Source organism: Macrotis lagotis, chromosome 2 (genome assembly GCF_037893015.1).
Source record: "Macrotis lagotis isolate mMagLag1 chromosome 2, bilby.v1.9.chrom.fasta, whole genome shotgun sequence".
Classification (NCBI taxonomy): domain Eukaryota; kingdom Metazoa; phylum Chordata; class Mammalia; order Peramelemorphia; family Peramelidae; genus Macrotis; species Macrotis lagotis.
In genome coordinates this window covers 56,744,183-56,761,119 of record NC_133659.1, presented here as the reverse complement: position 1 = coordinate 56,761,119, position 16,937 = coordinate 56,744,183, and the positions used below count along the sequence as shown (strand labels likewise).

The following is a 16,937-nucleotide window of genomic DNA, read 5'->3' as shown; positions in this document are numbered from 1 at the left end:
TTTTGAGAAATAAAAAAGAATGGCAGGCATGCCATCCCCCAAGTGGATGGGTAATAGCATAACTCCATGCATTGTTGGGATTTTCCATTTTTTAATCTGTCCTTATGGTGCAGTGGATAACAAACTGGACTTGGAATCATGAAGACTCATCTTCCTGAATTCAAATCTTGTCTCAAGTATTTCCTAACTATATAACCCAGGGCAAGTCATTTCATCCTACTTGCCTCAGTTTCTTTATCTGTAAAATGAGCTGGAGAAGGAAATGGCAAACTATTCCAGTATCCCTGCAAAGAAAATCCCAAACAAAGTCATGAAGAGTCAGAAAAAACTGAAAAATGACTAGAAAACAACAAAATCTGGGCGTGTACTCTCCTGTCTGTATTTCTCTATCCCAGGTATTGAAAGCATTCCTCAACTCTGCCCAGTGAAATCCTTCTCTTCCTTCAGGACTCAGCTCATGCATCACCTTCTCTATTAAATTTTTTTTCTGATTCCCCCAGAAGAAAATCTTTTCCATCTTCAAATTTTCTTACCTTACCTAGTCTTGACCTGTCCTTTGCCTAATTATATCCTATCTTATACTGGGTGATTTGTACACCTGTCCAACACTCTTCTCCATTATACTCATTATAAGGAAGAAATCACAACATTTCTCATATCTCTTTCTAGGAGATGCAAATACAAATGGCACAAGTTTTAAGTGCTTATAAATACAAAGAACTATTTTCAGTATTTGTTTGCAAGTAGTAAGCATTTAACAAATATTTGTTGGACTGAATAATGTGAACTTTATAATGTAAAGAGCACTAACTTGGTACTTAAAGGACTATGGTTTAAATTCTATCTCTCTCCTTGATACTTGTGTAACTGTAACCTAATCATTTCGGTTCTCCAAATTTCTAGGGCAGCAATGGATGGAGTATTGGGTCTGGAGTCAAGCAGACCTAAGTTCAAATGTGACTTCAGATGCTTCCCAGCTGTGGGATCCTGGACAGATCATTTAACTTATGTTCACTTCAGTTTCCCGGTCTGCAAAATTGGGGATAATAGCATCCACCTCCCGGGGTGGTAATGAGAATCCAATAAGATAATTATTGTAAAGTGCTTAGCACAGTGCCAGCACATATTTAAAGTACTATATAATAAATGTTAGCATTTATTATTATCTGTAAACTGAGGCGGAAATAATAAGTTGCTTTGCAGCTTAAAATTTATGATCCATTGATTGCCTCATTAATCTTAGATTTTAATTCCCTATTCCAGCTCTGTTCTCTATTTCAGAATCTGAAGATCATTTTATTTGGTAGGTAAAAAGGAAGCAAATGAAGAGATGAGAGATTTTTCTCAACTATTATTTCTCTTTCATCTGTTAAACTCTTCCCATTCTTGGCAAGCAATGGCCCCATCACTTCCTTGTTCTGCTTGCTCCTACCATAGATAAAAATATATTTAGTTTTTTAGTTTTTTGCAATGAATCCTTAGGAGAACCACATCTTTCTTCCATCTCCTTCTTCAGATATGTCTTTTCTCTCATCTATAGTCAGTGAACTCCCCACACAACCAATTTAATCTCATTAGAGTCCTCTCTACCATCTTGTTTAAGTTATTGGACAAGGAAGGTTTTAGTCTTATAGTAAGTTAACAGAGGCTAGAGATAGGATTTTTTTTTCCTAAAGGGGAAAAGAAATGAGTTACATTGGGAGTCTGAGTTTTGGGAAGGGAACTATGCCTTTGTCATTACACATTTCTCCAAAGAAAGAAAATTGAGCCTTTGAAAAACCAAAGTCATTAGTGCTAGTTGTCTTCAAGTACTGGAGTGGGAATTCCAGAACACCAGGGTTAGTTTCTAGGCCCAGGCTCCTCTCCTTTCCCCCTTCCCCACCCCCTTTGCCCAAATGGTTTCTCTCATCTTCTGTTTTTCATTCATATTCTCAGAATGCTGTTGCATAAAGCATCCTTTCCCCATGGGCTGATTTATTCTATCAAAGTTTAGAGCAAAGGAGCCCATGAATTCTTTCTTTCAATTCTTGGAAACCCATTCTCTCAAAAGTGAGGATACACTTCAGATAGCCCCCAAATTTCCCTTTCTTATTTATTATGAAATTCAAGATGAGATATTTACTTCTTCTTCAAGGTTCCCATTACTTCAACCTTAGTATCAAATGTCTTTTTTATGATTTAAATCAAGAAAATTCATTCATGTCTTCTACCTTTTGAAGAATCAAATCATCATGAAAGCAAGCTAGATTTTATTTTTTGCTCTGTTTTTTGTAACACCCTAGCAGAAGTCCAAATGACTATAGTATCCCATTCCTACTACATTTATGCCTCAATACCAATTTTGTGAATTGCTTCCAGAATTCATCTATTTCTTCCTTCTGGCTGGGCAATCTGTAGTACACTACCAAAGAAACAATCTTTCCATTTCTTATTCATGATAGTATTTAAATTATCAAAGGAATGTTTCTACATTTTACTCAAAGTCACTCAGTCAGCTATGGAGTACTACTGTCACTGATGTCAGAAAGCTGTAGCTTATTTTATAATCAAGCATTTCTTGAGGCTCTCGGGAAATGTTTTTTAATCAACATTCAATACTGTATGGCAAAGATATAAAGAAAACTCCACTAAAAAGAAGTGGAAAACCTCTATACTTATTTCTCTCTTTCATATCCTGGAAGAAAATTCTCTTCTTTGCAATGGAAAAGTATAAGGACTATTTTCAAATTCAATTGATTTTTTTTTTGTACATATGCAAGAAGGATATTTTCAGGAAATCCATTTCAGGTTTAGGTAGGAGAGAAGTAAAGGTACTTTATCTACTTTAAATTTTAAAATGTCTATTTCTATTTTAAATTTTAAAATTCCTATTAAGTTGTCTTTCATCCTAAAAAGAGATTGGCATATTCTGCATGGCAGAAGGATTCTTACTTATTTCATTTTCTTACCATCTTTGTCTTAAAAGAAAACAACTTTAATGTGACAATTAAGAGAAAAAAAAGCAATCTGGGAATGTATGACAATGTTATATTTTATGTGATGATGAATTTATAGCTTAAGGATCTAGGAGATCCTTTATTTTGTGGATACTGATACTGAGGAGGTTCAAGAGGTTGCAACTTGTCAGAGGTCACAAAGGTAGGCAGTATCAGAGCCAGGATTTGAATTCTAATTCCTTTGCCTTGTGGATGTCACAAATGGGCATCTGAAAGGCTATAAAATTAATGTCCTCTAAGTACATCAGGTTTGTTCATATTCCTTAGAGTATTCTATAGTCAAAAATAAATTTGACCAATAGAATCATGATAAAATTCTGAAGTCAGTAAATAAAGATGATATCCATAGTTTAGGTTTTATAATAATCATGGAAGAGATTCAAAATACAATTTTCTATAGGACATAAAAGTTTATAAACAGAGTTTATTATTTTACAGATAAGGAAACCAAGGCTTATAAGCCGGAATTGACTTACCCAGGGTGAGAGAGAATTTGAACAAATGTAAGATTTGTTTCCAGATCCTTTGGCCCTAAATACAACCACACCAAGATAGCTTTTCATGAGTTATCTCTCACTAGTGAAAGCCAGGTATGATGATGTTAAAAGGACTATAATTGTTACTCCTGGGAAGGATGAGGTAGTACATCACTTGAGTTGGGTGTTAGGAGCTGCAGTAGGGCAAAACTCAATTAGGTATCTGGATTAAAATCCACAATTAGGTATCTGGATTAAAATCCATTGTGGCAAGTTCCTAGATACAGGAGATAGGTGGAGGAATGGAACCAGGTTCCCTAAGGAGGGTGAATTGATCCAGGTCAAAAACAGAGCAAGTTATTTCTCCAATGCCAATCAATCAGTAGTAGGATGGCACTAGTGAGTAGCTGCTATATGTGTGTCTTGGGCAAGATGCCATAAGTCACAATAATTTTCATTCTTTTACAGCTTAATATGTGAGTACCTCACAACAATTCAATTACTGCCACTTTTGACAAAAGGTGAAGTTAAATGCCCAAAGTCACAAAGCTCTACCACTAACTCCAGGTCCAATATATTTTCCATAACATAACGTCACATAAATACATTTTACAATATGGAAGAATATTTTAGTCTAAGGCTTCCATTGCCCCTTGAATTAGAATCTTCTTCACCACATACAAAACCCTAAACTATTAGGGGAGATGAGCTCAGGAGGAATTATGAACTGCCCTGAATTAAAATAAATAAATTCTTTCAAATCAGATAAAACAAAAGAACATGGGATTATGGGCTTAAATCTGGAATAGATCTCAAAGGTCATCTAGCCCAATCCCTGTATTATATAGATGAGGAAACTGAGATCATGGCAGTCAAATGAACTGTTCAATGCCATTCAGGTGACAATGAGGCACACTTTGAATCACCATGGTTCCACTATTAATATAACTTTTTCTCTATACTATGAGATCCACATTCAAAAATATAAGCTTTTTTATGGAAACACCAATACTTCTAGATGACTAGAGCTTTAGGGAGTCAATCATTAATTATGGTTTGAATCAATCGCTTTGCACACTTGACATACATCCTATCATATGCAGACAGAAGGTTAGTATTGTGATTCTCATCTTTCAGAGGTATGAACAATGGTATATGGAAGAAAATAAGCAGAGCAGATGTTTTGAGCCTTGCTTCCTGGCTGGGGGAGTGGGATGCTGAACCTCCATTCCTAAGTTGTGTTATCATAGATTCTCAGAATTAGAATCTACGGTCGTCTGGTTTGATTGGTTGGTATCTGAGTAGAAACTTTCTTCAACATGGGGGAAGTATGGTGCCATGAAATCAGAAGAGCTAAGATTAGTTTCTGACTTTCCAAACTAGAACAGGGTCTGGCACATTGCCTACCTGCTTCATGGGTTCCTTAAACCCCAATATACTGTAATTTTATGATCTTCAACCTCAGTGTGAGCCTCCTCATAACCACAGATTTTTCTATCCTTTAAGGCTGTCCACTGTACCAGAAGGCCCTTTTTATCCTTAAGCCATTTATTTTTCTAAATATGGAGGCAAAATTCACCTTTGGCAACTTCTCCTCATTGCTCTTATTTCGCTGATGAGAATTCCTGCTCCCTTGATTTTCCCTGAACTGACCCCAGTTTTTGCCCTTTGCCCCTTCTCCTTCTCCAGATGTATCAGGGAGAGATACAAGAGCTTGAAGTTACCTGTTCGTATTTCTCCAGTTCTGTGTGGTAGATCTGTCGGATTTGTGAGAGTTTGGCTCTGTAGTCAGAATGCTCCACTGAATTGTCTGAGCCAGCTCCCCCAGATGCTGCTGCTGCTGCCGCTGCTGCTGCTGATCCGCCACCTTTCTCGGGCCCTGCTACCCCCTCTGCCAACAGCATGTTGTCCAATCGCATCAGTTGGGGGTCTGTGGGCTCCTCTTCCTGGGCTCCTCGGATACTCAACACTGTAAGAAAAGATAAACAAAAAGGGAAAAAAAATTAACAGATTGATGGTGGCAAGGGGGTGCAGTTCAGACCTTGAGTCATGGAGCTTGAGCCTAAGCAGGTCATTCAATCTCAACTAGCCTCAGTTTCCTGATCTGAAACAGCTTAGTGCAGACTTTACAAGAATATTGTGAGAAATGAGGCAACATATATATATAAATCACTTTTCAAACCATAAAGCACTTTATATAAATGTTGGCTACTATTAATAGCTGACTTTTATTAATAGTAATTCAAAGAAAAGGTCAGTGTTATTATACAACTAAATGAATTCCTAAACCAGCTGTAGTACAATGTTTTAGAAATGGCTAAAGAAAAAAGAAAAATGACTGGGTTCACTTATAAATTTTTTGTTCCATATCAATTCCTCTAATATCTGAATGCCTTCCAAACTTCACTTCAATAAACACAAGTTCCATTCAAATAGGTTTCTTTTTTTTTTGCTTCAGTTTCCTTATCTGTAAAATGGGCATAATACTAGGACCTTATTCTTAGGGCTGTGAGAATCAAATGAGATAATCTTTGGAAAGTGCTAGGACCCACAAAAACACTCTATACATGTTAGGCTGAGTATGAGTTATTTAAATTTTTTTGCTAAATTTTAATTCCATCTAGGAACAAGAAGCAAGGTGTCTGGCAATAATAAACCTTTAATAAATGCTTGCTGCCTTGCCTTGTTGCTTTGTCACAAGGGATCAAAAGAGGAAAGGGATCAGTCAAGGAGTGAGAAGTAATAAAAGATAGTCTGAGGGTATCCCCTTTCTACCCTGAGAAGTGAAACAGTTCAGAAAGCCTCCAGTCTATTGGGAGAATCTTCTTTAGTGAGAACCTATTGCAAAGGATGGGAATCATCACTGATGGAGGGGACTCCCCAACTCAATGAGTTCACTTATTTCATATCTATTAAACTTCATAATGTTATAAAATGAACATTGACAACTCCACAATGACCAAGATGGAATCACTTTGATAATACAAAAGGACCCTATCCAGTATGAAGAATTTCAACACAGTAAACAGTAGAGATGTCCTTGTCCTGATAGTGGAGACAAAAATCTCTTGTACAAGTTGCTATTCATAATACAAGCTTAGACAAAAACCAGAGCTTTGGGGTGGAAGGGGAACTGGAGTAGGGGGAGGAAGATCCATAATCTTATGTTCTATGATCTTAAAAAGTCTTTCCATGTTTCCCCTAAATCTTTATATTTAAGATTTTTTGTGGCAGAACAAAATTCCATTATAGTTATATATCACAATTTGTTTATATAGTGCAACTTCAAAAAAACCCTTTTTCTCTACTTTTTTTGCTTCTATAAAAGTGCTGCCATGAATAAAGCAGTATCTACATTTTCCCCTTTAATTTATATGCAACTTGCATACAGTATGCCTTCAATCATAACTTCCATGTACATAGCCACGATCCTATTAAGGGAGAAAATTATACTATGAAAAAAATAAGGATTATTCATTTGTTTGTTTGGATGGGGAGAGAGAGAGAGAGAGAGAGAGAGAGAGAGAGAGAGAGAGAGAGAGAGAGAGAGAGAGAGAGAGAGAGAAGGAGGGGGATAGCTTTTAAGTTTCTAGAATCCACTGCTGACCAATGTATTTTGGGATAATGAGCTGAAGATCAGACAATGAAGTAGCAGCTATTTCCAAGTCATGTTGGAAAAACCACAAAAGTAACTAAAGGTAGAATACATCTGTTGAGCCTTGAGAGTTTCTACTTAATTCTAAGTGTCTATGAATATTAACAAAGGTCATCTCCACAAGGTTGTCCCAAGGAAAGTAGATGTGAACCCAATGGAAAGAGGAACTGAGCTTTTCAAGGAATTATATCATTTATAGGACCTGACTACAACTTCTTGCTTATAAAATTAAGGGATTTAGGAAAGATCTTAGGAAATCTTTGTCTTTCTCTTATTTTAAAGGTAAAGAGATGGATATGGAGAAAGAAGAAGGAAAGACAGAAAATAACCTTCTATTCACAAAGATCCATGAAAAAGTAGAATTCCACCTATATTCAGGGGATTCATGGTTGCACAATAAACTTCCTTTTATGCACACACACACACACACACACACACACAAATAGATAAATTTCAGTACTAGTTCCCTCTTATTTTCTTATCTGGACATGAGATGGGAGAAAATGGAAGCCACAATGAAAGGAATGACTATGTTTTCTGATGAAGAGTCCTTAGGATTTGTTTTCTATTGGTGTTTGAAAAAACAAGAAAGCAAGAAGGAAATAAGGAAGGAAGGAAGGAAGGAAGGAAGGAAGGAAGGAAGGAAGGAAGGAAGGAAGCCATAAAAATCTTCAAAATATTTTTTTGAGTATGAGCTGAGGAAAAAGAAAAGTAAAGGATGTCAGAAAATATATGACCTGAACAGAGGGTCATTAGGATCATAAATCTACCACTGAATGAGGTCTTTGAGGTCATCTACTCCAGTCATATCATGTTATCTATGAGGAAACTGAGGGCCAGAGAGGTCATGTGTTTTGCTCAAGATTACGCAGAAAGCATGTGGGACAAAAAAAATAATAGCTAGAAGAGTCAGGCTTCCAACTTAATTCCTATGACTCTTTATGTGGCACTGCGCTATACAATGCTACTCCAACCAAAGTGAGGAATGGCCAATCCTCATGTTCCCCTAGTTTCCACACAATGTCCAAAGAATGCAAGAAAGGACTTTTTGCCTTTCCTCTTGGGAGGCACCCCTATGGTTATTTTATGGAAATAGATTAACTAGATCAACAGCTACAAAGGATGGACTGCCACTAATGGTTTTTAATCTGTATTTTTTTCAGGGACTAACAAAATGTAACCATTGGTGTAAGACTGAAAATGGCGCCTTTCAACAATAGTTAGTATTTATATTCTATTTCACTTCATTTATTCATCGATATTTCTAAAGTCCGATTGAGAATTAATGGCTAACAAGGATCTTATTTAAGGAAAAAAGTCATCTTTCACCATTTGCTTTAGAACTACGAGGAAACAAAACAAGTGAATCAAGTCAAACACTTAGAATCAGAGTCCAGCAATCACTTGTCATTCTATACTGATGATTTCTTCAAGGAGAAAAACTTTGTTTACATTCTTATTAGTATTTCTTTTTATTTAGAAAATATTAATTGCATTAATAATAAAACAATTCCACTGCACAGCAAAGAACATTAATAAGAAAGGTTCCAAGATCATACCAAATTCTCCCTTAAATTCAGGTGTGAGTGGCACAAAATAAATTCAGAAATAAGGATGCAATGATGCCCAGGGCTAACCTTACCCAGAAACTTGTTGTTGTATTTCACAAAATTCTCAGGGTTGCCATAACTTTTAAAGGTCGATTCTGTACTGACTCAATTTCATTGTTTGGAGTGGAAACTATATAATTTGGTTGGGGATAAAAAGAACCTGTGCAAGCCAGACAAAATATTAAAAAGTTTTGAATAGTCACTTTAGGGATCATGCAAGCAAATATTCTAAAGAAGGAACTTGGTTCCACTGGGTTGTATTTATCTTTTAATTTGACCAATAAGAAGTTGGCATGTTAAAATCTTGCTGACCAGCAACATAACTTGTCTGCTTTTGTACTGTAAATTCAGAATAAGAAAATTACAAAATAGAGGACTGAATTAGGAAACAAAGAAAAGAGTAGAAAAAGGAACAAAAGTAAAACAAATGAGCCCCAAAACTACCAAATTAAACAAAACCTAAAGAAAAGAAAAATGAGGAACAAAACCAGAAATAGCAGCTTTTTAAAAGGGTTTTTTAGGACAATCTTACCAAAAGGAGATTATTTTTTTATTTAAGAAAGAACCACTTGGCTCTGATGGGGCCTGGGGTAGATGCCATGTTTGTAATGGCTATATAAAAGGTATTATATGTACACAAGTACCTAGAAAATGAATTGGAGCCAGATATACCAAGAGAAAAGTAGGTACTGGGTTTCCTTGACACTGAATCAGTTCAGCTAGTCCGTTAAAAAAAAATCCTCCCCACATTAAATAAATAAATGAAAAGGGTGATGTGTCTAAGCAGATCTGATATCACCTATTTATTGCTGGAAGCTTGCACTCCGGCGAGGAGGAGACAAAATGATTATTTAAAAGCTCCTTTTTATCTCTACAGCACCATGCAAGACTCAAATGAACCTTTCGCCAGGACACCAGAGATGTTAACATTCATCCTCCAAGATCCAATTTCAACCAGTGGAACAGTTACCTAATCCAGAAACCATCACATATGATCAGGACCCCATTCCCCTGATGAGCCCTGCAGGCACCTCCCCCCACGGTCTCCCCCCAACTTCATCTCCTGGTGAAACAGCCTGGACTGAAACAAGGTTGTTAAAGGAACAAGTCGACGATTTGTGCAGCACCTATGGTCTTCGGGATGTACAGTCACCTCCATTTCCATTTTTCTTTTATTTGTCTACTCCAGTGAATTCAGTGTTGGTAGGAACACCCTATGAAAGTGTTTACTTAACTGAGCAATAGTCCTGGGCCAGAGCTTCAATGTCCTTAAGACCACCCTGGGGTACTCCAGCATTCCCTCATAGGAAAGCCTTTATCAAGGCAAGTGTTCAATTTGAACCCAAATTGTTGCTGACCCTTTGGAAAGCAGCTGTATAGAGTAAGAGCCTGCATCCCAAAGCCAGCCCTGGATTTCATTCTTCTATAGGACTTGTAAGAGAAAGGGAATGTCATGTCAATGACAGCCTGATCTCTCGACTGAGGAGCTGCTGGTTTTTTCACAGAAGGAAGAAAACAAACCAGACCCAAAGGCACATTCAGACATCCAGGGAGAGGGGCTTGGTGTGGGTTTTGTCCTTGCTTGCTCCAGAGAAACATGTTCAACTGATTTCCACTAGAGGGGACTCTTTCTTCACAAAGGGCCACCTGTTCTAAGGGCGTGTGAGAGATACTCAGGAGGGGGGTGTGTGTGTGTGGGTGTGTGTGTGTGTGTGTGTGTATGTGTGTGTGTGTATGTACATGTGTATGTTCATCATCTTGCATTGTGTTGTGCTGTGTTGGGCGGGGGGGGGGACAAGGAATCTCAAAATTCTTGCTCCTCATCCCTAAACTTCCATGGATAGGGCAAGTTTTCAGAAAAGGGATCTGCTGATGAGATTCCCAACTTGGCAAGGTGGGATGTCCTTAATGTTGCATTCTTGAGTATCCTGGGAAGATTTGTAGATACCTATATTAATGGTCTCTGGATCTCTTGGTTTGATGTTTAAGACCGGAAAAGACTGGGATGTTGTTAAGCCTTACAGTCTATAATGGCTGAAAAAATCCCTCTTTCCTTACTTTGCCTTCATATCTTTCAAGTGCAGGGAAGATGTCTTTGGGACTTGAAATGACCAATGATACACTGAGGTCTGGAGATTCTCTCTTGTCTCTATCTCTCTATTTCTCTGTGTGTATGCTCCCCCACTCTCTATCTTGTCTCCTTCTCCCTCACTGCTTTCTCTTATCTTTCCTTCCTCTTCCATTCTCTTCTCTTCCAAGATACCCCCATCACTCTTACCTTTCCCAGATATAGTTTGACATATGTAGATAGTACTGAATGAGAGGTACTCTCTAGTTTCCCAGGAATATGTATAACCAGAAATCTTTTTTGCAGGAGGGGTGCTACTAGTTAATGATTTCATTTTGCCAAACTGACCGATGCTCTCTGCACCTCATGCTCAACATGTCACTGGACACTGATCAAATATCTGGGGACCAAAAGGACCATTGTCAGAATTAGAGAGCTGATGATCTCCTAGTCCTTCAGGGAGGAAACCTTACTCATCTTCGAATTTTTGCCTTCTCTTGCCCTGACATCCAATAAGACAACAATTTCTGTGAACTTTCTCTTCACAATGTTTCTATTGTATGTTGCTTCCTTCCCATTTCTGGAGCTACAATCTGATTTTATAACTCTCTTTACCTTTTAAGTCTTAACACTATGAAATTCCTACTAACTGGCCTATTTTTGCCTTGAGTCTTTCCTCTTCTCTATTCTGAATAATGTCATTGACTGTCTTCCTAAAATACCATTTTGATCTCTTTACTCCATCATTCAAAATCCTTCAAAAGCCACTTATTGCCTACTGGATAAAATTTTAAGTTCTTTAGTTCAGCATGCAAGGTTTTCTGGTTCCAACCTATCTTTCCAGTCTTATCTACTGCTACTTTTTGGTGAAGAAAGTTTCCTCAGTTCTGAGGTCCCTACATTAATGAAATTACAGGACCAATGGCTATCCTCCTACCATCTACATAACACTATCCTAGGTGCTAGGAAAATAAAGAAAAAGAAAAATAGGCCTTTTCTGGTTGGAGCTTGCTTTCTACTTAGAAGATATAATACATAAGCAGCTCAGTATACACATGATAACTGGAGAAGGTGGTAATATCCATGAATTCAGAGGTAAGAAGAGTGCAGTGCTGATAAGGGTCCCCTGTGAGATTTGACTGCAACTATGTGGAAATGCACCTCAAATTCCTTCTCACCACTTTGACTCTTCCTACCCTTGTCTCAACCACTTTCTTTGATGACCTACATGGTTACTTATATTCACAAATAAGAAATTTCTCCACTCTAGAGCCGAGATTATTTGAATCTTAAGAAGGCTAAGGTCGATGGTGAGATCTAACGCTTCACATGCCCTGAAACACAGTTTCATAGTCATTTATAGTCAAAGGAACTCAGCCAGGTGTTTTCTGTAAACATTTTATTCTCTGGCCTTCTTTATCTCAAAGGTGAGAAATATTTATCCCCTTTCAATCATCTCTTTTCCATTTCTGTCAAATCAGATAGATCAAAGTCTATCTTCCCTAGGAGGTTGGGGACTTTAGCCAACCGATAGCAAAGTTTTGAAATTCCACACTGAGATTTTTATGTGAATAACCTAAAGAATATATTTTGTTACTATTTTTTTAAACAGACTTCATTCTGATTCTTCAGTTCTGGTCATGGTGCTGTCTAGATATAATGACCCACTTACATTTCTCATTTTTCCTCCTTTACTGTCTCTAGGGATGTATGGGCGTGGATCCCATTCACACGTTTTTCCCAGCTTGGCACTCTTAGTGTCCCTAAGCCAGTTGGCAGAGAGAATGCTAATACACTAGGCAACTGGCGCATTCCCCTCTGGATAAATGCCCGTGTGCTAGGTGGAATAAGGCTCTCTGGTCCTCACTAGTTCAGGCCTATATTTTCTTGCTCAAAATGTATGTGCTCACACCCTCAAGGTTGGTTGCTTCCTCACATATATATTCAGGGAAGAAAGTGAGAAGCCCACTGATTTTCTAGATTACACTGTGTTAGGCTTCATTTCTGCCTTCTCCAAATCAAGACATGAAGCAATCACAAAGGAATGATGATTCCTTCATGAGATTATGGCTCCATCAATCAACAAGGACTTACTAAGTGTCCATGTCAAATATGGTTTTATACTAGGATACAGATCTCAGATCCTTGCTTAAGGACAGGAGAAAGTGGAATTAACTGAAAATTTTCCTGAAAGATTGGCAACTTCCAAGTCATACGTCCTATGTGAATCAGATCTACTAAGATATTATTATTATTTTGAGATACAAACTTCAGTCCACAGCGGTGGAATCTAGCATTTCAAAAACTGGGGATAAAAGGGACCGTAGGGTCAGCAGCCCATTACTCTTTCCTCTAGGTGGGTGATTCTTGATTGATTAGTTTCTCAAAGGTGCTTCCTCCTCTAATTACTGAACCCAGAGTTCTTTTCCTGCACAATTCTGATCATTGATTTCCCCCCAGGTAGGTCTCCCTGATGTGCTGTTGGGAGGATACAGAGAGCTCAGAATTACAGAATCCTAAAGTAGCAGGGACTCCCGACTGCAATCTAATCCATAAATTACAACTTATAGGATACCAAAAAAAATCACTGTGTGGAATATGTCTGATTAGGGAAGGATCTATAGGGCCAGTGAATTTTAGACCTTAGAAATCACATCCATGATTTCTAAATGAAGTACTTGAAGTTTTGGATTTAAAAAATAATCAATCTTCTGCAGGAGGAACCTGAGTGAAGGTAGGGAGATGAGAAAATGGCATTCCTGTTCAAGTTTTTACTGGTTAGAGCTAGTTTTAAAATGTCTGTTCACTAAATCCCAAAATAATGAAACAGAGAGAATCCACACATACATCATCAACAAATCCTATTTTTTTAATGTCTCCAGAAATAGATTGCAAAATTTCTCCTTTCTCCCCCCTCCCTCTTCTTTCTTCTTGTCTCCTCATCACCTCTTGCTGTTACCCTTTCCCTCTTGCTCTTAATCATATAGGAGGAGAATGCTGCTTCTAAAACCTGAAATCTCTCTCATTCAGACCATGTACACAGCTTGTGGCAACCCCCACTCCGGTCCTGCTGAGCTGGGAAGATTCACAGTTCTCCCTGCCCATCAGTGATTGCACATAAGGGCCAGAGTCCTTCTGGAAATCTGAAAAGCCCTTCTGGGAACTACTTAACTCTGTTGAAATCTCACCTCATGTCAGACAAGCCAGCCTGGGAGTGATTTTTAATGATTGCTTTCAAATCTCTATAAAAAGAGAAAAAGTCAAAAGTAGGAAAGGGGCTCTCTTTATGTTCAAGGGTGTTATCAAGGCGAAGGTGATTTTAAGGCTTCAGACTCTAGAGCTATCTCTGGGAGACCCTGGGGATTTTCTCCACCTGTTTCAGACATTCCTTGGGGTTTCCCTGTGGTCAATATAAGGTTTATTCTGGGATTAGCCCCTTGCTAATGGGTGGAAGAACTGGAACAAAAGACAAAAATGCTTGGATTTTTGATGAGTTTATATAATGGGCCTTCAAGTCCTCTAGCCAACATTATTGCTCTAACCCCCTATATACCAATACTATTATTAGCATGGTAGTCATTTTTTTTATTGCTAATTTATGATCATTACTGGTGTTTTCTGCACTCTTATTCTTAACCTATGATCAGTTTTGCTGGCTGATTGCCAGTGTTTTTATGGATACAAAGATTATATTACATGCTTTTAACAAGAGGTCCCTATATTCACGAGGGGGAGGGGCACAACAAAGTGACACAGTGGTCAGAATGCTGAAAGACCTGAGTTCAGATTCAGATTCAGACATTGAATAGCTGTGTAATCCTAGGCAAGTCACTTAATGTTGTTTGCCTCCATTTTCTCATTTGTAAAATAAGCTGGAGAAGGAAATGACAAATCAGTCCAGTATCTTGCTAAGAAAACCCAAAGGGAGTCACAAAGAGTTGGACACAACGGAAAAATGATTAACCAACACAGTGACAGTACATTCAGTGTACTGAAATGGAAAGAGAGCCAGCCTTAAAGCAGGAAGACCAGTTTAGGTCATTTAAATTCCCAGTGTACTAGGCAACCCTCTAAGACCCCAGGAGGCTGAGAATATGCCAACATGCATTGGGATTCTTAACTGTTTCTGTATCATACCCCTTAGAAATTCTCTTTTCCTCAAAATAATATTTTTAAGTGATTTAAATAAATTTCATAGGAATACAAAAGTATTTCAAAAGTCTCAGTGCCCTTTTAGGCTTTAGTAACTTAAAACTCCACTTAGATTTTTGGAATATCTTATATTGAATTATATTTTCTTTTTTCAAGTTCACAGACTCTAGTTTAAGAACTCCTGCCTGAGACTAATGAAATCATAGGTTCCATTCCTCTCTTCTACCCATACTCACAAACACAAAAGCACCAGATTGGATTTTGTCTTATTTTCCAAATAATTTTAACCTTGAAGACTGAAAAGGGGAATCTTTCTGGGATGCTGAAAATTCAGTTCATCAACTGAATGTTGATATGAATCCAAATTTTCTCCTTTACTCTGTCTCATTCAAACAATAGTTTTTCCCACTTTTTCAATCTCTCCAAAATCTTACCTGGAATCTTCTCTCCATTCTCTCTGCTCAGACCACTCTCTAGCTCAAATCTGGATTGGGACTTGAGAGAGCTTCCTTACTGACGTTTTTTGCTTTTAGCCTCTGCCCTCTCCATTGCATCCTTTATACATTTACCAAAATAATCCTCCTCAAGTGCAAGATCCAATTACAATCACCCACTTGTTCAAAACAGTTTAGTAACCTCATTTGAATACAATTTCCTCAGTTTAAGATTGAAATCCCTCCCCCATTCTAACTAACTAACTCTAACTCTCCTTTCCAGTTATTAAAATACAGGTTCAGAGAAGTAGTAAACCTGGACAAGACTTCAGACACCATTGAGTCCTGCTGCCATGTTTGTTAAGGGAGAAACAAGACTATAAAGATCTTAAGTGAGACTTGTCTTTGGTAAAATAATAAGTGTCTGAAGCATGATTTGAATTCAATTCTTCCTGACTCGGATTACAGCATTCTAGTTACTACTTCAGGTTGACTCTTGAAGGGATAGAATGTTTGCTATTTCAGCCAAACTGGGTTACTAGCTCTTCCCCAACCTCAGCCTGTAGACTACCAACTTCTTGCATTCACACAGGCCAGTCACTCATATGCCTAGAATATATTTCTTCCTTCTCCTTTTTACCAATTTGAATCCTCCTCTCCCTTCAAGGTTTTGCTTAGGTGTCACCTCTCTGAAACCTTCCCTTATTTCCCACCCCCAACTCAAACTGATCACTGATTCCTGAAATTTCATCTAGTACCTTAGTTTTCTCCTTTGTTTCATCACATCTGAATTTGTGTCATTCTTCATTGTGGACATCTCTTTACTAGAAGATAATCTTGAAGGCAGGGTCTATGTAATTTGCATCTCTGTATTTCCAGTGATCTACACTCTGGAGGAGTTTAATAAATGTTTTTAATTGATTATGAAGAAATTACCATTGGCTTCATGGAACCTTTATCAGACATAGGGGATAAACCAAGATAAATTAAACTAAATCCCTAAGTGTATCATTATCCTAAATTATTACATATTTTAAAAAACACCTTACAATAATTCGTTCTCAGGGCGGCTAGGTGGTGCAGTGGATAGAGCACCGGCCCTGGAATCAGGAGTACCTGAGTTCAAATCCTACCTCAGACACTTAATAATTACCTAGCTGTATGGCCTTGGACAAGCCACTTAACTCCATTTACCTTGCAAAAACCTTTAAAAAAAATCATTCTCTTCCATTCCAACAGCTAGAATGCAGCATGGCAAACTTACTTTCTATGGGGGCTACTGTAGATGCAAAATACCCAGGAAGAAGAAGAAGAAAAAAGGGAAAGGAAGGTGGCAAGGACAAAGCACAAAAAGAGAACATTTGTCTATAGTCAGATTATGAGTAAGACTGATGGTTAAAATCACTATAGATTCAGAGATGGAAGAAAATTTATGCATCATATGCTCTGACTCCATATTACAGATATGGGGATGCCAAGAGATAGAAAGTGACTTGCTGAAGGTCAGTCACCCAAGTAGTTAAATGGAAAGGGGGTGGGATCCAGT

General features: G+C 37.8%; 1 protein-coding gene across 2 annotated transcripts in view; it reads right to left on the bottom strand.

Annotated features, from left to right (window-relative positions):
• The window catches only part of PBX1 (PBX homeobox 1), a 325,099-nt gene that overhangs the window by 56,116 nt on the left and 252,046 nt on the right, over positions 1 to 16,937 (bottom strand). For both annotated transcript variants that reach the window (XM_074221876.1, XM_074221877.1), the window contains exon 3: positions 5,197 to 5,441. In XM_074221876.1, the coding sequence (XP_074077977.1) occupies positions 5,197 to 5,441 (245 nt within the window). The remainder of the gene's footprint in view (positions 1 to 5,196; positions 5,442 to 16,937) is intronic.